Source organism: Microtus pennsylvanicus, chromosome 13 (genome assembly GCF_037038515.1).
Source record: "Microtus pennsylvanicus isolate mMicPen1 chromosome 13, mMicPen1.hap1, whole genome shotgun sequence".
Taxonomy (NCBI): Eukaryota; Metazoa; Chordata; class Mammalia; order Rodentia; family Cricetidae; genus Microtus; species Microtus pennsylvanicus.
The window spans coordinates 67,709,839-67,733,057 of NC_134591.1; the positions used below are offsets into that span (position 1 = coordinate 67,709,839).

General features: G+C 38.4%; 1 protein-coding gene and 1 non-coding gene across 6 annotated transcripts in view; one reads left to right on the forward strand and one right to left on the reverse strand.

The window, feature by feature from the left end:
- Nucleotides 1-23,219, forward strand: part of Hnrnpr (heterogeneous nuclear ribonucleoprotein R) — a 34,679-nt gene that overhangs the window by 8,214 nt on the left and 3,246 nt on the right. For all 5 annotated transcript variants that reach the window (XM_075946583.1, XM_075946581.1, XM_075946579.1 and 2 more), the window contains 5 exons: nucleotides 1,237-1,350; nucleotides 10,822-10,998; nucleotides 12,726-12,861; nucleotides 15,882-16,087; nucleotides 20,641-20,790. In XM_075946583.1, coding sequence (XP_075802698.1) covers nucleotides 1,237-1,350; nucleotides 10,822-10,998; nucleotides 12,726-12,861; nucleotides 15,882-16,087; nucleotides 20,641-20,790 — 783 coding nt within the window. The remainder of the gene's footprint in view (nucleotides 1-1,236; nucleotides 1,351-10,821; nucleotides 10,999-12,725; nucleotides 12,862-15,881; nucleotides 16,088-20,640; nucleotides 20,791-23,219) is intronic.
- On the reverse strand, nucleotides 14,699-14,821 carry LOC142834533 (U6atac minor spliceosomal RNA). Its single transcript, XR_012907624.1, has one exon. It is a non-coding gene; the product is annotated as a U6atac minor spliceosomal RNA (small nuclear RNA).

Genomic DNA, 23,219 nt, shown 5'->3' on the forward strand with positions numbered 1-23,219 from the left:
TGAAAGATCCAAGACGTCCATCCCTGTGGAATCTTAGGGTTAACTAAACCTAATACACGTAAATCTGGTGTTGCTTTGTATAATTAGAAACAACATGCAAAACTCTTCTCTTTCTTGGTAGATTGTATATTTCGTTTGCCAGCAAAAGATGCTCTATATGTCTTTCATATGAATGCTACCTATAGTGCATGCTTTTTGAGGACAAGGGCATATTTTCTATGACATAACAGTTAATAAAATGGGACGATAATCAAGAAATAATAAGGTTTCTTCTTTTGAAATCTGACTATATTTGGTAGTTGCCAGATTTAGAGTATACTTTGAGAATTTCCAGTTTTTCTGGACTTTGTTATAGTAAGAATATGCAACAAATAAATGGAACTGGAGTTAAGGACAGTTATGAGCCTCCATTTGTGTGCTGGGAATCAAACTTAGGTCTTCTGCAAGAGCCGTAGATGCTTTTTATTTCAGAGCCTTATCTCCAGCCACCCCCTTTATATATTTTAGTGTTGTTTTTAATTATATGTATACGTGTGTGTTCGAGTATAGGTTTGTGTACATGACTACAGTGCCCGTGGAGGCCAGAAGAGGGTATTGGGCCCCTGGACCTGGAGTTACAGTTAGTTTATTATGAGATAGTTCACAAGATTGCTGGGAACTAATCTATGACCCTCTGTAAGACCAGTAAACTCTTTTAATTGCTAATCTAAGCTTGCTTTTTGCTTTTATTTGAGACATAGCATCTCTGTGTAGCTCTGACAGTCCTAGAACTCTCTCTGTAGAGATCCATCTGCTTCTCTGCATCCTGAGTGCTTGGATTAAAGGCATGCATTACTATAGCCAGGCCCCATCCCAGGTTTTTACGTGATACTGGGGATAGAACTCAGGGCTTCAAGCTAGCTAGATAAATACCTTTATCAACTAAGTTATATTTTCAGGTGCCTCGTTTTAATCTCACCATAAAATACATTTAAAAAAATTTATTTAACTTTATTTTATGCGCATTGGTATGAAGGTATCAGATCTCCTGGAGTTGTGAGCTGCCATGTGGGTTCTGGGAATTGAACCCAGGTCCTCTGGAAGAACTGCCAGTGTTCTTAACCCACTGAGTCATCTCTCCAACCCTCCATAAAATACATTTAATAAGATGCTATAGTAACTTAAAAAAGATTATTATACTGATTTGTGTGTGTTTATATTTTCAAGTATAACAGATGTGTAATTAATTATGTTTAGGCTTTGCTTGAGAGGACTGGTTATACTCTGGATGTAACCACAGGACAAAGGAAGTATGGTGGTCCTCCACCAGACAGTGTCTACTCAGGTGTGCAACCTGGAATTGGAACAGAGGTATGTCTTATCCTTTTGCCAAAATTCTTTCCAGTCCATTAACTGTATTATCTAGTGTATGACGGGGGTAAAGTACTTTATTCTTTTCAAAGTGTTATATTTGGTGCTATCTATATCCACTTTGTGCCATTGTTACAAAGGTTAATCTTTTTTTTTTTTTCTTTCTTTTTGGTGTTTTGAGACAGGGTTTCTCTGTGTAGCCCTGGATGTCCTGGAACTCACTCTGTAGACCAGGCTGGCTTTGAACTCAGAGATCCACCTGCCTTTGCCACCAGAGTGCTGGGAGTAAAGGTGTGCACCACCACTGCCTGTTGCAAGGATAATCTTGGTGTAGATATCTCAATTCTTTTTTGTTTTTGTTTTTTTGAGATAGGGTTTCTCTGTGTAATAGTTTTGACTGTCCTGAAACTTGCTTTGTAGACTATGCTGGCCTTGAGCTCACAAAGATCATTCCACCTCCTTAGTGCTGGGATTAAAGTGTGCACAAAGAAATACGGAATTTGAGCTACTGCTAAAGGGAGAAGCCATTATCTACCTATCATCTATCCGTCTACCTACCTATTTCCCTCCCTCCCCCTGTGGTTTTTCGTGTTTGTTTGGTTTTTTTTTTTTTTTTGCCTTAATTTGGGGGGGTGCTAAGAATTTGAGTTTGGGGCCTCATGCATTCTGAACAAGTGTTCTACCATTTTGTAGAACCCTTGACTCAGACCTTTTATTTGAAATGGTATCTTTTTTTTTCTCTTATATTTTCTGAGACAGGGTTTCTCTTTGGCTGGCCTCGAACTTACAGAGATCCGTCTGCCTTTGCCTCCCAAGTACTGGGATTAAAGCGTGTACCACCCCTGCCCAGCTAAGAAGTAACTCTTTTTTTTTTTTTTTTTTCTTCGAGTCAGGGTTTCTCTGTGGCTTTGAAGCCTGTCCTGGAACTAGCTCTGTAGACCAGGCTGGTCTCGAACTCACAGAGATCGCCTGCCTCTGCCTCCCAAGTGCTGGGATTAAAGGCGTGCGCCACCACCGCCCGGCTAAGAAGTAACTCTTGACTTTTGTGAAAGTTTCTTGCTCATACTGCTGGAGTGCTGGGGTGACAAGTTTACTGCACACCAGGTTTATGTAATGCTGAGCATCTAACCCAGAGTTCTTGTGTGCTCAATAGACAAGTACCCTACCCATTAGGTTCCTCCTACATCCTATAGCCCTAGTTCCCCATGTGCTTTTTATTGTAGCATTCTCCTATCTTTTAAATGGAGAAACTAGGCAATAAAATAACCCATTATAGCAGGGACTTTTTTGGATTTCATGTTTCCATTGTCTATTTTTAGTACTTAGCATAGAGCCAGGAACACAGTGCACACAGTATTTGATGAAAGGTTGTGTGTGTGTGTGTGTGTGTGTGTGTGTGAGAGAGAGAGAGAGAGAGAGAGAGAGAGAGAGAGAGAGAGAGAGAGAGAGAGAGAGAGAGTGTGTGAGTGATAGAATCTCATTGGGGTGTGGGTGTGATGTAGGATATGAGTGTGAAGGATGGAAGTCAGAGAACTGCTTTTGGGAGCCTGTTCCTTCTGTCAATTCTGGGGACTGAACTCAGATCATCAGGCTTGTTTAACAAGTGACTTAACCCTCTGAGGTATTTGCTGGACCTCATACAGTCCAGGCTGGACTTGAACTTGCTGTCTAGCCTCTCAGGGGCTGGGATTACAGCCATGTGCTACATTCCCTTGTTTGTAGAAGTTTCTTAAGTAGCATGATAGGGGTGAGGAGGATAAGGGTAACTTCTTAGATAATCATGGTGTCTGCTCATTATTTGGGGAGTATCATTGTTAGACATTAGAGTTAAGTTTTAGGTTGTCTGTTAGAGACATAAGAAATTAAAAATTTACTCAGCCTTCCATATGGACAGTTTTTAAGGAGAGAGTGGCATCTTTAGGCTATTATAAATTGAATGGTCATAAAAGCTAAAGCATATATATATATTAAGTTTATTATGTATACAATCGTTTCTCTGCATGTATGCCTGCAGGCCAGAAGAGGGCACCTCATTACAGATAGTTGTGAGCTACCATGTGGTTGCTTGGAATTGAACTCAGAACCTTTGGAAGAGCGGGCAATGCTCTTAACCGCCGAGCCATCTCTCCAGTACCAAAAGCTAGAACTTTGATGACCTAAAGAAAAGATAATTTTTTTGTTTGTAAATGGATAAGCAAAGATGACTGTAGTTAGCATTACTTTAAAGAAAAAAAAGTGTTTGTGTGATGTGTAGATGTATGTGTGGAGATTAGAGGACAGTTTGTAGAGTTGGTTCTTTCTACCCTGATGTGGGTTTAAGGACTGGATTTAGGTCACTAGGCTTATGTAGAAAGTACCTCTACTGGCTGAGCCATTTCACTGCCACAGTATCATTTATTTGTTTGTTTGTTTGGTTTTTCTCAGGTTTTCGAGACAGGGTTTCTTTGTGTAGCTTTGGAGTCTGTCCTGAAACTCACTCTGTACACCGGGCTGGTCTTGAACTCACAGATCTGCCTGCCTCTGCCTCCTGAGTGCTGGGATTAAAGGTGTGCACCACCACCTCCTGGCTCACAGTATCAATTTTAAGGTCTGTGTTCTCTTAGTATAGTATGGTCATTGCCTTTTGTTCTTTGACATTCATTATCATGTTATAATAGTTAATATTCTGTTTCTTAATGTTTACTATTAAAAGGGATTCTAAGCATTTTTCGGTTTAGAAACACTAGAACCATCTATGTATTATTAGTTTGTGGCTGTTTTTAAATCATAGAATGTGGCTTGTAAGAAGACTCAGTGGGTTAAGGTGTTAATTGCCACATCTAATGACCTGAGTTAGATCCCCAGGACACATGATGAAAGGAGAGAACCAACTCCTGCAAGTTGTCTTCTGACATTAACACGTGTGTCTTGGTGTATACTCTTATCCCCAATATAAATATAATAAAAGAATAAATTATGTGATTATCAGTAAGGTTGGAATTGGGACTCTGAGCCATGTAGGTTCTTTATAGAAAGAATCACCAATGAAACATAGGATACAAATAAGTAATATTTTGGTCTTTTTTTCTCTCTTGACCTGTCATTAATAGCTACTTGGGAATTAGAGACAGGAGAGCCTCAAGTTCCAGGCCTGTTTGGGCAGTTAGCGAAACCATACCTCAAAATAGAAGGAAAAAAAGGGTTAGGGCTGGTGTGGTTAGTGATGCAATTTACATTTGTAATCCCAGCTCTTGAGGAAAGTAGCTCACTTTGGGTTTTGAGGCCAGTCAGGCTACGTAGATCTGCTTCGAGAAACAAAAAACTAAATGGAGCCGGGCGGTGGTGGCGCACTCCTGTAATCCCAGCACTTGGGAGGCAGAGACAGGCGGATCTCTGTGAGTTCGAGGCCAGCCTGGTCTACCAAGGGAGTTCCAGGACAGGCTCCAAAGCTACAGAGAAACCCTGTCTCGAAAAACCAAAAAAAAAAAAAAAAAAAAAAAAACCTAAATGGAGAGAGGGAGGAGATAATAGTCAGTGATAGAGTCCTTTATATGTTCAAGGCTTTAGGTTCTGTCCTAACATCACAGAGAGAGAGGTTGTGACCCACTTATTTTGAATTTGTAGTATTTTTTTCCCTGTTAGTTTTAATATTTCTTTGCTTGTTTGAAGCAAGGGTCTCATGTACCTCAGGCTGTGTTCACATTTGTTGTGTGGCTGAGACTGCATCAGCGTTTGTGGCTTAGAGTTTGTTCTTAGCATTTGAATTTTCTTGCCGAAATAAACTAAAGCCAAGTAGTGCTGGCGCATGCCTTAGATTCCAGTACTCAGGAGGCAGAAGCAGGCGGATCTCTGAGTCCGAGGCCAGCCTGGTCTACAGAGTGAGTTCTACGACAGGCTCCGAAGCTCCATAGAGAAACCCTGTCTAGAAAAACAAAAACAGTTTTTTTTTCTTTATTATAAACACATCTACAAGATGACTGGACTAAAAATGGAATCAACTGGTTCTTTTTTTTTTTTTAAGATTTATTTATTATGTATACAGTGTTCTGTATGCCTGCTGGCCAGAAGAGGGCACCAGATCTCATTACAGATGGCTGTGAGCCACCATATGGTTGCTGGGAATTGAACTCAGGACTTCTGGAAGAGCATCTCTCCAGCCCTCAACTGGTTCTTATTTTCCTCGTTTTTAAGGTTTCCTGAAACACCTCCAAGAGGGCAAGCAGCACAGTTTGAAAGTAGTCCTTAGTGTTATACCATTCAGTGTGCTTGTTGAGGCCAGAGGTTAAGGCTAGGTGCTTTCTCAATTGCTTCCCACCATATGTTTTAAAAAAGATGTGTTTATTGTGTGTATGAGAGTGCTTACATATGTGTAGAGACAGTTGTGAGCTGCCATGTGGATGCTGGGAATTAAACCTGGGTCCTCTGGAAAAACAGCCAATGTTAATCGCTGAGCCATCTCTTTAGTCTTGCTTTTCACATTTTTGAGTCAGGGTCTCTCAGTGGGTAACATGCTTGAGGCCAGCATTAGTCTGAAAGCTGGGCTTGCTGAAAAACGTCCACACCTCAATACACAGTGGGAGGCAGAGACCCATAGGTCTCTGTAGACCAGGCTGGCCTTGAACTCAGAGAGAGTCATCTGCCTCCTCTTCCTGAGTGCTGAGATTCAAGGCATACCTAGCACCTTTTTTGTTTCTTCCTATGTCTTTGTGTACTACTTGTGTGTGTCAGTGTGTAGAGGTCCTAGGTATTAGACACCCCTAGGATCTGGAGTTATAGGCAGTTGGTTCTTGGAATTGAACTTGGGTCCTCTTCAGGAGCACTATATGCCCTTTAACTCTAGCAGAAACATCCATCATTCTTACACATTTCTCATTCTCAGGATAATGCTTAACAGTTTGTTAATGAGTACATACCTCTGGAAGTAGCTTATAGAAAGTGTTATCTAATGAGTTTAATTTTAATATTGGACCATTCTGAAGCACTGATGTCAGTTAAAACCAAAGAAATTTTAATGATGGCTGTAAGAAAACAGATACAAATATTAGTGTAGGTTATGATGGCACATGACTAAGCCCAAGGTGAATATTTGGGAGGTCAGGTCAGAGGATCAAGACTTTAGTCATAATGTAAATAATCTGATCTGCAGGCTATCAGATATGCCACCCCTGTGAAAGGGTCCCAGCCCATAGCCATTGTATTAGTTGGTTGTTTTTTAAAAAGATTCAAAAGAAATGGTGGGTCATTCTTCATTTTTCTTAATGAAGTTTTTACCGAGCTTGTAGGTTTAAGAGACTTTCAAATATATGACTTTGAAAGCCTTGCATTATGAATGGGGAGAAAATGTTTTGCAGTAGTAAACTTCGAACTGGGGAGTTGGCTCGTGCCCAGCACAGGTTGAACTTTTCCTAATAGAGTGTAAATTGCCTGCTTTTCTTACCCTTTTCTGTAGTCTGATTTATTAACCAACTACTAAATTGTGTCTTTTGAAATAATGCATTTTCATTTTAGTTTAGATTAGTGAAACAAACTTACCTGGTTCTAAAAATAATGGCACAAATGTTAACAAAAGTAATGTAAATAAATACCTGATGTAGCTGTGCTGTATATATTTCAGAGTATTATTAAACATCATTTCATTATAATAATTGAAAGATAGAGCAAAACTTGCTTTCACTTTCTAGAACCTATTCCCTCCGATGCAGTGACCTTCATGTTCTGTGTATGTTAATTAGACCACATTCCCTACTTTTTGCTATACTTCCAACCTCCTGTCAATATGATTTTTGAACTCCACAAATATAAATAAGCTCATTAAAATGCTCTAAGGGCTAGAGAAATGGCTCAGTGGTTAATAGCAGTGACTGTTCTTCCAGAGGACCCAGGTTCAAATTTCAGCACCCACACAACAGCTCACAGCTGTCTGTAACTCTAGTTCTAGGGGATCTGACACCCTGGCATCAATGCAAATAACTAAAGTTAAATTATATAAAAAAGAAAATGCTCTAAGCATGGGTTAGAGATACAGTTCTTATAGGGTACTTGGCTAGTATATGTGAGGCTCTACATTTAATTCCTAATATCCTCTCTTCCTTCAAATGGATTATAGGTTGAGAATGTAACTCTCAGTTGGTGCAGTGCTTGGCTGCGTGCATGAGACCTTGTGTTTAATGCACAGTAGTGCATAAAGCAAACGTGGTGCATGCTTGTAATTACAACACCAGGATAAAAAAAGAAGGTTCAAAAGTTCAAAGTCTTTTTCTGCATATTGAGTTGAGGACTAGTCCCTGATATACATGAGATCCTGCCTTGAAAAAGAGGAAGAAGGCTGCATGGTGGTGGTGGTGATGGTGTACACCTTTAATTCCAGCACTCGGGAGGCAGAGGCACGCTTTTTTTTGTTGTTGTTGTTGTTGGTGGGTTTTTTGGTTTTTTTTTGTTGTTGTTGTTTTTGAGTTTGAGGCCAGCCTGATCTACAGAGGGAGTGCCAGGCCGAGGAGAGAGGAACTAGAGAGATGACTCTGAATAAGAACTGCTCTTGTAGCCGGGCGATGGTGGCGCACGCCTTTAATCCCAGCACTCGGGAGGCAGAGGCGGGCGGATCTCTGTGAGTTCGAGACCAGCCTGGTCTACAGAGTGAGTTCCAGGACAGGCTCCAAAGCCACAGAGAAACCCTGTCTCGAAAAACCAAAAAAAAAAAAAAAAAAAAAAAGAACTGCTCTTGTAGAGAGAAGACCTAGACTTGACTCCCACCAATGACATGGAAGCTTATTGTAACTCCAGTTCTAGTGAATCAAACGCCTTTTCTTGGGCTTTTTGAGTAGCAGATATCCATGTGGACAAAACACTCATAGATATATAACAGAAAAGGAATTTCTAGTTGGCAGATACGATGGTACAGGCATATGATCCCAGCACTTTGGAGATGGAGGTAGAAGAATCAAGAATTCTAGATCATCCTTAGCTACGTAGTGAGCATATAAGAGCTTGTTTAGGAAAAGAATTAATATGGATTTTCTGTGTCATAGAAGTTGAACCTTGAATGTGTGGTTGCAAGATGAGGAAATTGGCTCACTAATTAGACTACTTGTTCCAAGTAACTAAAAGTATAGATTCGAATCAGTCATGTATTACTAGATTAAGCATCAGTTATAGCTTGCCAGGATTGTCCTGTTAACCCTGAGTGAGCTTGTTCATACATTTAATTTTCTACCCAGTTATCAGTATGCTTCCCTTAGAATGTAAGTCACATTCTTTTTCTGCCCAACACATCTAGAAAAAGGTTTAAACTTCTAGGCATGGTTTAACTTAATTTGACATTATTGTCTGACTTTCCACCACCCTTCACTAAAATTGACAGCTATAGCCTTTAGGCTGCTCTTTTTTCCTTCCTTCCTTTTTTTTAAAAAAAATATTTATTTATTATGAATACAGTATTCTGTCTGTATGCCTGCAGGCCAGAAGAGGGCACCAGACCTCATTACAGATGGTTGTGAGCCACCATGTGGTTGTTGGGAATTGAACTCAGGACCTTTGGAAGAGCAGGCAATGCTCTTAACCTCTGAGCCATCTCTCCATCCTGTTTTATTTTTTGTTGTTGTTTTTTTTTTGTTGTTGTTTTGTTTTTTATTAGAGACGGTCTCTCTGGGCAGTGATTAAGGGCTAGGCAAGAATAAATGATGTGCCACCAGGCATGACCATTAATAATAATATTTTTGCTTTCTTACTTGCAGTGCTAGGAATTGAACCAAGGACCTTTCTTGTTTGAAGGAGACACTATCATTGAGCTATCTACCCAGCCCCAGTGATATTTTCCACATCTTTCTGAGTACTCTTGTTTCTTTGTTATCTATGCTTTGGTCATTGTTCAGAATTTAAAGTATTGCTGTAGATGAGTTTGTAGATAGCAAATGCCTCTCATAAATATTAGTTTACTGTTTCATATTTGTGGCTTATAAATGTTACATCAAAAAATAGTTTTTGACCTGGGTATGTCATGCACATCTCTAATATCCAGTACTCAGGAGGCAGAGGCAGGTGGATCTCTAAGCTGGAAACCAGCCTAGCCTACAAAGAGAGTTCCAGGACAATCAGGGCTACACAGAGAAACCTGTCTTGGGAAAAAAAAGGACAACAAAAAATTTGTTTTATTTTTTTTAATATTTATTTATTTATTTATTATGTATACAATATTCTGTCTGTATGTCTGCAGGCCAGAAGAGGGCACCAGAGCCCATTACAGATGGTTGTGAGCCACCATGTGGTTGCCGGGGATTGAACTCAGGACCTTTGGAAGAGCAGGCAATGCTCTTAACCTCTGAGCCATCTCTCCAGCCCCAAAAAATTTGTTTTAATGTTGATGTTTGAGAAACTTCAAATATTTGGTGTAAATGATGACTTATTTTTACTTTAATGTTATTTTATAACTTAGCTTTGTAATTTTATTTTTTCTTTGTTATAATTAAAGAATAACATGACCTTTTTTTTTTTTTGACTTCTTTAAATGGTAAAAAAGGAATTTTTTTCCTTACCTTACAATTAAATGTGCTTGCCAAACAGGGTAGGTACTTAGGAAGGTGGCTGAAGGAAGAAGGTTATTTAATCACAGGAGTTGGAGGCTGGCCTAGGCAACATAATAATGCCTCATTTTCAAATAATTTGCTTTATAAAGGAATAGACCAAAGACAAGAATTTTTTTTTGGAAACTATTAAGGTTGCTTTTTAAATAATGACGATTTTAGTATTGAGAAAACTCAATGAAAGCCTGGTCAATTTCGTACTAAATTATTATGAAAATGATGAGTGTTAGTGGGGGATGGCGGTTGCCTTTAATCCCAGCGCAAGGAAATTAGAGGTAGTTGGGTCTCTGTGAGTTCAAGGCCAGCCTGGTCTGCAGAGGGAGTTCCAGGACAGCCTGGACTGTTATGATGTTGTTTCAAAAAACAAACAAAATGAGTGTTGTATTTTTAGAAGGTACAGACTAGCTTTTTCTTTATTCTTTCTTCTAAATAGTATCTCACTGTATAGACCAAGCTGGCCTGTAACTCACAGAGATCTTTGAAGTTATTAGTACAGATTTTTGCAACTATCAGTTTTCATTTTATTTATACACTTAACTTCTGTTGATAACCTTAAGGCTTTTTTGTGTTTGTTTTATTTAATTTTCATTTTCGTTTTTCAAGACAAGGTTTTTCTGTATAACAGCGCTGGGTATTCTGGAACTTGCTTTGTAGACCAGGCTGACCTCTAATTCACAGAGATCCGCCTGCCTCTGCCTCTCTGGTGCTGGGATTAAAGGAGTGTTCCAACACACCTACCTGACTTCAAGGTTACAGTAAAAGTTCCATATTTACTCTAAGCTGACTGCCAGATTCAAATTATCCTTTTCCTACCTTAAATACTTTAGCTTTTATCCCCTAGCAAAAGACAGAAATTCTGCCTCTGCCTCTAAATGAAATACTTATGTTGGGTTCTAACAAGGAAGTTTTATTTCAGGTCTTCGTAGGTAAAATCCCAAGAGACTTATATGAGGATGAGTTGGTACCCCTTTTTGAGAAGGCTGGTCCTATCTGGGATCTACGCCTCATGATGGATCCACTTTCTGGTCAGAACAGAGGATATGCGTTTATCACCTTCTGTGGGAAGGAAGCTGCCCAGGAAGCAGTTAAGCTGGTATGTGATCAATACCCACTGTCCAAGTCCTTACTGTCTGAGAAAATAAACTTCAGTTCAAAAACATATGCAGTTAACATGGTTTCATTTTCTTTAGTTTCTGCTTTTAATATCTTTATATTGACTGAGTTGGTATGTGATCTTTGCTTTATTCTTCCTGATTAATATTCTAAATTAACTAACAGATTGGTTAGTTAACTTAGCAATAAAAAAACTCAGCAGTTTTTTTTATTTAGTATAAAGCTAATTCAGATTTTTCTTTTAGATAAAAATGTCAGTTCTTGCTGTCAGACTTTAGGCTTGGCGCTTAGTATAATGGAGGCTAAGATGGTTCTGCAGAACATAACTAGATGACAATGACTTTTTTAGGACTTGGTTTAGGAAATAGTGTGAATCTGTTTTGTGTCACAATCCCGCTATACCATTAAAAAATTGTATTCTAAGTCTGTCCTCTTTTGCTGTGTAATAGCCTTTTACTGTTTTCTTTTTGTCCAGGGCTTGTTCCCATTTGTGCTTATTAAAGCAGCAGTTAGTTTTGCAGGTGACTTGTATTCTTACTGTATGAAGGTGATTCTATCAGTGTGTTAAAGTAACAGTGTCAGTGTTCCAGACATCTGAGGGCATATGCTAAAGGCTAGAGCAGTTCTTGTCCTTTTAGCACATCTGTATCCTATCCATCAAATGCTTTGGTTTCATTAGTGAGGTCTGAATTAGTTCTTTCCTGGGTTGGCCCGGGTTTTAATTTTTCTGGTAGATTTTTCTCTTTAAATTTGTTTATTTAATATTAAGACAATTTCAAGTCATTATTTTCTCGTTTTTGGTAGTTTGTGGGTGACTTTGAAATCATCTTTTTTAGTAAACTAATGGTAAGTAATGTTAAAACATAAGAAACTAAAATTTATTTAAGAATCCATCACTAAGGCTGGGTGGTGGTGGCGCACGCCTTTAATCCCAGCACTTGGGAGGCAGAGGCAGGCGGATCTCTGTGAGTTCGAGGCCAGCCTGGTCTACAAGAGCTAGTTCCAGGACAGGAACCAAAACCACAGAGAAACCCTGTCTCGAAAAACCAAAAAAAAAAAAATCCATCACTATAGTGAGTTTAAATAAAACATATTTTTATTCATAAAGTTTTGAAAGTATTTTGGTAGTTTACAACTATTTAGAATTGAGGTTTGTATACAGTGTGAAACTCAAGGGTGTTTTAAGCATTGAATAAACCTAATTGTTCCTTTTTACATATTATTGCTTTGACTATTGCTTATTTGATTCTAATTTTATCCTCAAGGACTCTGAATAGTTTTAGGTATTCCTTCTGAGATTCTCTGGAAAAGAATTTTCAGGTCGATAAAATTGAAATATGTAGCCAGTCTAGTGGTGGTACATGCCTTTAATCCCAGCACTTGGGAGGTAGAGAGAGGCAGTTAGGTCTACAGAATGATTTCCAGAGCTACATAGAGAAACCCTGTCTCACCCCCCCCCCCAAGAAAAATATTCAATGTTAAAATGAATAATATCCTTGAGCCCCTTTGACAGGGATGAATAGTAAAGGTTACAAAACCACGATGTAACTGGAGTTTGTAACAAGTTTAAAATACACACTCATATCTCTGCAAGTTTTAGGGAGCTTGGTGAGTATTTGACCTTAAGTTGTGGGGCTCTTTAGATTAATATCAGTTGTCCTCAGTTGTGGGTGGTTTGGGGGTCTCTGGTTCTTTTCTTCTTTGCAGTGTGACAGCTATGAGATTCGCCCTGGTAAACACTTGGGAGTGTGCATTTCTGTGGCAAACAACAGACTTTTTGTTGGATCCATTCCAAAGAATAAGACTAAAGAAAACATTCTGGAAGAGTTCAGTAAAGTCACAGGTAAAACAAAAATGAATATAGAATTTGGTTTGTGTTAATCTCTTGTATTATTTATAAATTAAGTGTTGCCCTCAAAGGAGATAATACCGTAAACTAAGAAAGACTCATATCCGAATTGCTTCCTTTCTGCTTTAATAATGGTTGGACTAAATGTGTCTAAGTATTCATGATTTCATCTAATTTCCTTTTCATTTTGTCTCTGTCGAAGCTTGGTTTTTGGTATAGCCTTAAGTCCTCAAGTTAAAGCTTTTTCCTCCAGTAGTTGTAGTATTAGGGAGAAGAGACTTCTCATTTCTTCCTGTTGACCTATTTTTAATTTTTAAAAGATTCCAATTCATGCAGTTGGTTGAGAAGTACATTTTACATCACAGATCCACATAATTAAATAAAAATAACCAGTCATGCATAGGGGTTCATGCTTGTATTTCTCGAACTTGGATGTTAGGAGTTTGTCAACAGAACTAACCCAAGGATAGTCTGGGATATATGAAGCCCTACCTTAGAAACAAAACAGAAGACTTTATAATATGAAAGAATTGAGTAAAACTGTATTTTGATTCATTACAAAAGATTCATCTTATTTTCTATTCCATTTCACTTGTTATGTGGGTGTTGGGGTTTTGAACTCAGGTCCTCTTGCTTTCACAGCAAGTACTCAAACCTACTGAGCCATTTCCTTAGGCAGCATTTTCTATCTATCTATCTATCTATCTATCTATCTATCTATCTATCTATCTATCTATCTATCTATCTATCTATCTATCTATCTATCTATCTATCTATCTATCTTTGAGCTAGTCTCTAGCCTTAGCAGGCTATGTAGACATGGGTGGCCTTGAATTTACAGAGATTTAGCAGCCTCTATCTCTGCCTCTGCCTCTGGAATGGTGGAATTCAAGAAGTGTGCCACCATGCCTGGTCTGCATTCACCTTTTAAATGTTGAGATGGACCAGTGAGATGGCTCATCTGGTAAAGGTGTGCTTGCTACAGGCCTTATGGTTTGAATTCAGTCTCCAGATTACACAAATTGACAGGAGAGAACCCACTCATGACAGTTGTTCTTGACTTCCACAGATGCATCCTGGCATAGGAGCATCTGCTGGTATGCCCGCAGGCATGCTCTGTTTCTCTCTCCCCATCCTCTCTCTTACACATATGAGAGAAAGAAAGGAAGAAATAATATTAGATTATGATGTGAAAACTATTTAAGTTCATAGTCTCATAAAAACTATATTCCTTTATATTTTTGTCACCCAGTCATACTGTCTTTTCCCTTTACTTCAAGCTGTCAATACTCTTGATTTCACCCTTTCTTTAACCTGAAGGTTGCCAATTCTCCCTCTTCTGTCCTAAATTGATTTGCTCATAGTACTCTTAAAATCTATATAGATGGCCAATTTAAGGCCAGACTTCAGTTATCCAGAATAGAGCTGGATCTTTTCTTCAAACCTTCTGCTCACTCTGAAACCTCGATTTCCAGTGCTCATTTTGTGTTGGTCAATTGCTTTATTGACTATTTATATAGCAGTTCCTTTCTGTTCATGTCCTTCTACTTATTTCTCCAGCATGTACTTATTAAACTACCTGCTAAACATTGGGATACAGTGGTGAATAAGAAAGCTATTCTTTGCTGTTCTTTGCCTTTATAGGGCCTGCGTCTGGGAAAAGACTTAAGACCAAAAAATTAAAGAGAAATATTTCCAGATTGTAGGAAAATACTATGAAAGGGAAAATACAGAGTATTTAACTACAAAATATCTAATATCTGTTTCCGTGGTTAGCATTTCTGATAAGATGTTATTTCAATCAAACCTGAAAACTCAAGTATACTGCTTACAAAGAACAGAGTACAGTCAAGAAATAACTTTTTTTAAAAAACTGTATATATGTTGTTAGTCCCAAGGGTCACTTCTGTCCCTGTCAAGGGGAATGCTAACCTTCTCTCCTTCCATAAAACTCAAGAAATAACTTGTTCTATTAAAGTAACTGATAGGAAGCTAATGATTGTTTAAAGATAATTTAAAGCACAATTCTGTGAGATAAAGTAGACAGGATTCTATTAGACCATGTAAGAAGTTTGTATTTTATTGTATACATAATAAAAAGGTATTTGAAAGTCTTATGCATGGAATTTTATTGCATACAGAATGAAAAGGTGTTTGGAGGTATTATGCATGGAATAACAGATGTTTCATCTTTACAGAGTGCTTTTTCTATTGTACTGTAGATAAGGTCTTAGAGCTTAGCAGGATTAGTAGTATGTTAGAGAGAAGCATGGACCAGGGCAGTAGTGAGGTGGGAGAAAATAAATGTGATGGATTTGGACCGTAGAGATGAAATAAAGGGGGTGAGTATTATTTTTTGACTGGCTTGAGGACTTAGCTGATAATGGATGATCGTTTATTAGGTAGGGAAAATAGATTTTCGGTGTGAAATTTGTCCAAGACATTTTAAGCAGCTCATCCACCTTGGTCTCAGAGAAATCTAGACTAGAAAAAACTTGAAGCATTTGTTTATAAGGGTGTATAAAGTACTTGGCTAGCTCATATGACCTAGACAGCAAAGGAAAGGACTAAGCTTAGAGGGACTAGACACAGATAATTGCTGATCATCTTTTTTCATGATAAAAATAGTAGCTATTTGGTTGGGTACAAGGAAAGTTTCTTGTGTTTTGTTTGCTTTTTGTCTGATTAGTTGTTGAAAGTTAGTTCTCTTACATTTATGTGAGTAATTGGAGTCTTGAGGTCCTGATAGTGCCTTTATAAATTATGAAGTCATGTTTTATCATTAATTGCAAAACTTCATAGTAGTTGAATCTACTTTGAGAACTATAAAATTAATAGAGAATACGTAATACTGTCCTGAACCCTGCATTGAATAATGCTGATCTAATGTTTACTACTGTGAGGCTTCAATTTTTTTTTTTTTTTTGCTCATTGGCAAGTGGATTTAGGTCTGCCTAATCGCTAGACGTGTGGTGGATGCTTTTGGCTTATATATCTGGCTGTTGGTTTAACAGAGGGTTTGGTGGACGTTATTCTCTATCATCAACCCGATGACAAAAAGAAGAATCGGGGGTTCTGCTTCCTTGAATATGAGGATCACAAGTCAGCAGCACAAGCCAGACGCCGGCTGATGAGTGGAAAAGTAAAAGTGTGGGGAAATGTAGTTACAGTTGAATGGGCTGACCCTGTGGAAGAACCAGATCCAGAAGTCATGGCTAAGGTAAATACAGCTGCTTGGGGCTGGGAGTAGGTTACCATTTTAGTTTCATAGTCAAAGCTCAAACTTTGTGCATGTGAAAGTAAATACAAATTGCTCTTTACTCTAATTGTTTAGAAAAGCAAAAAGTCTGTCAAAGACAAAGCCTGTCTTAGCTTCTGGTTAATTTCCTTCAGATCAGATATGTCAAAAGAACTGAAGTCCAGTTTCTTCAAACAAGTATTTTATATATACTGAGCATTTATTTAATGTTAGCACCATGAAAAATAGCAATACATTGGCCAAAAGTAGTATTTTTTTCTCTCCATTTTTGGACAATTTCCCTATTTAGCTCAGACTGACCTGGAACTCACTGTGTAGCCCAGGTCAGCCTTTTTTTTTTTTCCTTATGTGCATTGGCATTTTGCCTGCGTGTGTGTGTGTGTGTGTGTGTGTTATATCCCCTGCATTTGGGGGGTTACAGTCAGCCGTGTGTGTGTGTGTGTGTGTGTGTGTGTGTGTGTGTGTGTGTGTGTGTGTGTGTGTGTTTGTTACATCCCCTGCATTTGGGATTACAGTCAGCCATGAGCTGCCGGGTCCTCTGGAAGAGCAGCCAGTGCTCTTAACCACTGAGCTATCACTCCAGCCCCTCCCAGGTCAGCTTCTAACTCAGTCCTCTTACCCAGACTTCTGAGTGCTGGTAGTATAGACACATAGGCACGAACCAGCTCTCGCTATGACTTTTGTTACATTAATGTGAATTGTGCCTTGTTTATATTTATAGTTAATTTATTTTAATATATCCAGTCCCCCCCCATGAAAAAAGACAAAACATGCTTGTTGATATCTGATCGTGGCAAAATAGACTCGACAGATCCTACAAAGAGCCAGTCTCAATTTCCTCATTGTCAGATCTTTGCTTGGGGGTCCTGGTTCTTAGACTATAATTTTTGGATGACTCTTGGGACTGAAGGGTATTCATCTGCTTGCAGTGAGTTTGTGTATTTCAGTTATGGCTCTTTCCTCGGGAGCAACTTTATTAATGACTATAAATTTGTGTTTGGATATTCATGACTGAATTTTTTGTTTATTTGTTTTGAGCTTCCCCCCCTCCCCCAGTTATTCCAGATTTTAAAGAGGCAGATGTTCCCCTCTGTCTAGTTTGTAGACTCTGGTCTCTGTTAGTATGGTATAGTATCTTTGTATGCAAAAAATGTTGAGGGATTGAGCAGAGGTGATCCAGAGAGGCTCTCAAGAGTTCTGCTTCCTGTTTTTTGTCTTACATTCCTTGAGTAGATGAGTATCCAGGAAATGGAGTAGGAATCTAAAATAGTCCTGGTTGTCCGGTCAAATGTCCATCCGCCTGCCTGCCTGCCTTCCTTCCTTCCTCACTTCCTCTTGCTTAATTTCAGTCTTCGTTGTTTCTTCTAGTATATTGTGGCTTTGTGCTAACTACTGAACCTTGGATGACTTGTGTTTTATTTGGGCTGGATAAATGTCTTAAACTACACTGTAGCTTTGACTACCTATACACACAAAGCAAATCCTCTTCTGTTTTTTTTTTTTAAATAAAAATGTCTAAAAAAAGGTGTATCGTGCATTTGGAATACTAAAATTTTTCAGAGATCTCAAGACAGAACTAGTAATTTTGCTTTACACTGAATCCTGCTAAACTTCCAATTGGAAGTTCAAAATAAACCTTCCGACCTCACCACCCCCACCAGAAAATGGTGAAATTTTAACCTTATAACTGTTGTTTTCTGGTTCAAAATAGGGTTTAGAAGCCCTGGGCTCCACCCCCAATACCAAATAAAAGTGGGTATGGTAGTAGTATACTTGGTAGGTAAAGCTATTAAGGTAAGAAGCTTAGGCTGTTGTTGGCCACATAGGTAGTTTTGAGACCCTGTCTTAAACAAAAGAAACCTCCCAAAATTCATGAAAAATGAAAAGGCTTCAGAGTGGTAAGGAAGCCTCTGTTAACTTGGAATTGAGTCAAATCGAGATCTTGCTTTCTTTCTAACTTAAAGCTTATGTGTTTGGTAAAGCTTCTACTCTTTTACTCACTAGTCTCACAACTTAACCTTTTTGGCAAGGTGGGTCAGTTTTATAGTCAACTGAAACCTAAATGTAACTCTTACAGGTACCCTTTTCTTACTGAATATGTTTAATTTAGTATTTAAACTATATTTTCGCAGTGCTTAGCAAGTGCTATCTATACAAATGAAATATACTTTAGAACTCTTTCGAACAGTTTTTAAGTGCAATTCCAAGCTTGTTTTTGTGCTGCAGACCAGACCTACAGCCTCATACGTGTGGCTTCCTAAGTGTGAGGCAAGCACTCTGCCACTAAGTTAGTTACACTTCAGTCCAAGTCCAAGGAGTAGCTTTTTTTTTTCTTTTCAAAAGCCAGTGGAAGCCTGTCTAGTCTAGAGGCTAGAGCTCAGTCTGAAAGTATGGAAAATGTAAAGGCAAAGGTAGAGAGGTTAAAAAGTATGAAAAAATTTTTCCTCTTTGAATTAATCTAATCTTTCCAAATCTGTTGTTGTTTTTTGTTTGTTTGTTTAGATAGGGTCTCTTTACATAGCCTTGGCTGTCCTAGAACTCAAGTAGACCAGGCTGGCCTCAAACACAGATTAACTCACATCTCTCTGCATTGTCCCCACCCTGCAAGTGATGTGATTAAGACACGTGCTACTATGCCTGGGCTCAAATCTTTCTGAATCATAGAGCCCTTTATCTGAGGCAACAGTTTTAGTGGGTATGCTCAGTTTTTTATTTTGTTTGAATTAGTTTCCTAATTCAAGAATAAAAAATCACACAGAAAAGTATAAATAAGTTCGCACCTACCATCATGTCTGCTATGATTTTTATAAGGGACCTAGTTTTAATAATCGATAGATTACTCTCCTAGCATTTACTTAGACAAGTATAGGCAAATAAAAATATATGTTATTTTATTTAATTCTCAAATGAGTGGCTGTAGGCAGCCTTTTGTGTTTATTAATCTATATTTGCTTTATTCACCATTCTGTGTGATCAGCCCTGGGAAGATACAACATTATGTGTAACACTAAAAAGTTACATGATGCTGCTAGTTAAATTAGCATGGTGGTTATTCATCTGTTGACTGCAAGTTATAGCTCTCCTTCAGAGATGTGATGAGTAGGGAAAGAATGTCTCTTAGCACCCATATATCCTGACCCTTATCAGCTCGTATAGCGTGCCCCCCCCTCCCCCCACAGGATTTCTCTGTAATTTTGAAGCCTTTCCTGGAACTAGCTCTTGTAGACCAGGTTGGTCTGGAACTCACAGAGATCCGCCTGCCTCTGCCTCCCGAGGCGCGTCTTAAGTTTTTAATATCCATAGTATACTCAGCTGTAGATAGACATTGGATTGTTTCTGATCTTCTGTTATAAGTATAGTAAGAATGTACTGTGTGTGTTGATATAGGGCAAATATATTGTAGGATAGATACTTAGGGGAAAATTATAGTCTAAAGGGTAAATGCAATTATTAAGATAGTCTCATGCTTTCCTCTGTAGCAGGTGTCCCTCATACCTGACAAAATAGTATATGATCAAACTTATATTTTTGTTTAGTGCTGTAGGTGATTTGTTTCTTTTACTAACTTTGTGTTTGAGTGTTTAATATATGAGGAGTTAACATGTATTTCTATATCAATCATGTCATGAATTTTACTTATTTTTCTGTTCATTTGTTGAGCTTTTTCTTATTTTCTGATGCTTTGATGTCTCTGTGATGTAAGTTGTAAATTTCTTTTCCATATTAATCATCTGTCTTCTGACTTTGTTTATGATGGCTTTGCCGTATAACCCTGTTCTCAGTAGTTAGTATTCCTTCATTTGCCTTCTAGATTTTTAAGTCATAAAAGGGTGCTCCACACCATGTGACTTTTAAAACTTAATTTTTGAGATTGTATTATTTCCCCCTTCCCTGACACCAATACTTTATAAAGCAATCCCCTCTTGATTTCCTCTGATATACAACCCCCACATTACTATTTTACACTTCTGATCTGTTTATCTTGGTATATGGTGTGTAATATAGACTTTTTTTTCTCCATTAATGCTCTCCATTAATGCTACTCTACTCTAAATGATTTAATTTAAGCTTTGTAGTTTGTTTCTAGATTTTGTTCTTTCTCCTCAGCCCAAGTAAGTCTTTGCTTGTACAGTTTTTAAATGAATATCAACAGCTTTAGGAGTGAAATGGATAAACTTGTTTTGAGGGGTACTTAGAAATTACGATAAATTTGCGAATTAGTAATGATAATTATGTGTTGGTGCCTAATAGATTTTGCTCAGTGATGACTATTTTGATGAGAAGGCAGGAGCCAACAGTTTGTATAACTTGGTTGCTTTTTAAAAAGCCTTAGTAAAATAGTAGCTAATGCAAAAATCGTTTCTTAATGTTTCTCAGACTTTCTATGACTGTACTTTTAGACTTGGTAGTTTAGAGTTGAAAAGCCTAAAGCCTATGCCATGAATACAGAAGTAGTATTTTAAGGTTTAAACTAAAATTTAGGAGTGCCAATTTTGTGTATTTATTGCTGTTAGGTGAAAGTTTTATTTGTGAGAAACTTGGCTACTACGGTGACTGAAGAAATATTAGAAAAGTCATTTTCTGAATTTGGGAAACTGGAGAGAGTGAAGAAGTTGAAAGATTATGCGTTTGTTCATTTTGAAGACAGAGGAGCTGCTGTCAAGGTAGGAGCTTTGCTGGTTTTGGTTTTTCTTCCTTTTTTAACTATTTGTTTTCAAAATTGGTAGACACATAAAATACTTACTTTTTTTTTTTTTCAAAGGCACAAAGTTTCTCTATGTGGCTCTGACTGTTCTAGAACTAGCTCTGTAGACCAGGCTGTCCTTGAACTCGCAGAGATCCACCTGCCTCTGCCTCCCCAGTGCTGGGATTAAAGACATGCTCCACCACTGCCTGGCTAAGATTTTTTTTAAGTTAATTAATTTATAAGGGTATATTTGTGTTGAGGGCATGTGCAAATGTGAGTATACAGATGCTCAGAGAAGTCCAGAAGAGGGTGCTGAGTTCACTGGAGCTGGAGTTACAGGTGGTTGTGAACTACCCAGTGAGGGAACCAAACTTGGTTCCTCTGGAAAAACATTATATTCTCCTAACCTGAGCCAGCTGTACAGCCCATAAAGTAACTTTTTAAAGTGGAAATAAAGTTGGTGTTTGTATGTTGGAGTTTGTATGTTGAGTGGTTGTGTGTTTGTTACTGCAGTCTGAACCCAGAGCCTCATACGTGAGGCAGGTGCTTTTCCCCTGAGCCACACCTAGTTATAGTCTTCACAATTTAGCCAAACTTTGAACTTTTAAAAATAACTAATAGTGTAACCAGGTGGTTACACTTTAATCCCAACACCCAGGAGACAGGTAGTTGGACCTCCGAGTTTGAGTCATCCTGGTCTACAGAAGCGAGTTCCATGAACAGCCAGAGCTACACAGAGAGACCCTGTCTCAAAAAGTATGATATACTGTGTAATATCAGTTAACTCTTCATTTCTGTTGTATTTATTTTTGTTTTTTGAGATGGGGTTTCTCTGTGTAGCCCTGGCAGACCTGGAACTCACCATTTAGAACAAATCAGCTTTGAACTCACGGAGGGGTACACACCTACCTCTGCACTCCCAAGTGCTGGGATCAAAGGCATACACCACAGCCCCAGCTCTTAATGGGTGAAACCTTCATTTTCTTTTTCTTTTTTTTTTTTTTAATATTTATTTATTATGTATACAATACTCTGCTTTGCGTGTATGCCTGCAGGCCAGAAGAGGGCACCAGACCTCATTACAGATGGTTGTGAGCCACCATGTGGTTGCTGGGAATTGAACTCAGGACCTTTGGAAGAGCAGGCAGTGCTCCCAACCTCTGAGCCATCTCTCCAGCCCCAGCCTTCATTTTCTTATTCTCGTCTCTTTCCTTAAGCAGGAAAATCAAAATTCTTCTGTATTCTTTCTTTGATTGTTTGTTTGTTTTAATATGATCAGGCAAATGGGTCCAAAATACTAAGTAACTCAAACATTGTTGGTTTTTTTTCCAAATTCTCTGTTGGTGGTTGTCTTAGTTAGGGTTTCTGTTGCTGTGATATAACAGCATGACCAAAAGCAACTTGGGGAAGAAAGGGATTATATCATTTTAAACTTGTAGTTCATCATTCAGGGACAGGAACTCAAGTGGAGGATTGCTGCTTATTGGCTTGCTCAGCCTGCTCTTTCTTTTTTTTCTTTCTCTCCCTCTTTTCTCTTTATTCTTTCCTTTTTCTTTCTTTTTTGTTGGTTTTTGAGACAGGGTCTCTCTGTACCTCGGGTTGTCCTGGAGCTCACTCTGTCAACCAGGCTGGACTTTGAGTTCAACTTAAAGGGATCTGCCTACTTCTACACCGCCCGCCCCCCCAGTACTGAGATTAAAGGTGTGGGCCACCACCACCTGGCAGCCTGCTTTGCTGCTTTCTTATAGTACCTAGGACCACCAGGCCAGGAGTAGCACCTTCCACAGGGGACTGGACTATCTCATAGGAAAATACTTCACAGATTTAACCACAGGCTAATCTGGTGAGAAATTTTCTCAGTTGAGATTCCCTCTTTCTAGACAGATGATTAACATATGCTGACATAGCACAGTAGTTTGCTGTTAGTTTCTGATTTGAACATTTTCCTCCTAGGCTGCTGCTTTGAAGTAGGACTTATAGAATCATTGACTACTACAGGGCTTTGCTTGTGTGCTTTCTTCTTATTTTTATAGTACTGATGATCAAACATCGTACCCCAAGCATTAGACCTTAACTCTGTCTCTGAGTTCTAGTTCTAGTATAGCATTAATCACTTTGCTTTCTGCTGGAGTCTGTTGAAAAATTGATTATAAAATTCATAGTTAGTGTGCAGTAGTTTTCTAATGTTTGGCTTCTTAAATTTCTATGGTAAAGAACATGCTTGATAAATTTATATAATACTTTATAAATATTGCTTTTGATTTGGTGCTAAATAATTGGGTGAGTTAGTAGGAAATATTTGCAAGAACTCGAAATATATATAAGACCTGGTAGGATAATTCGTTAAAGAAGCCTGTGAGATTAAAAAATTTCTAATCTAGGAACTGGGAAGAATTCTGGATGGTC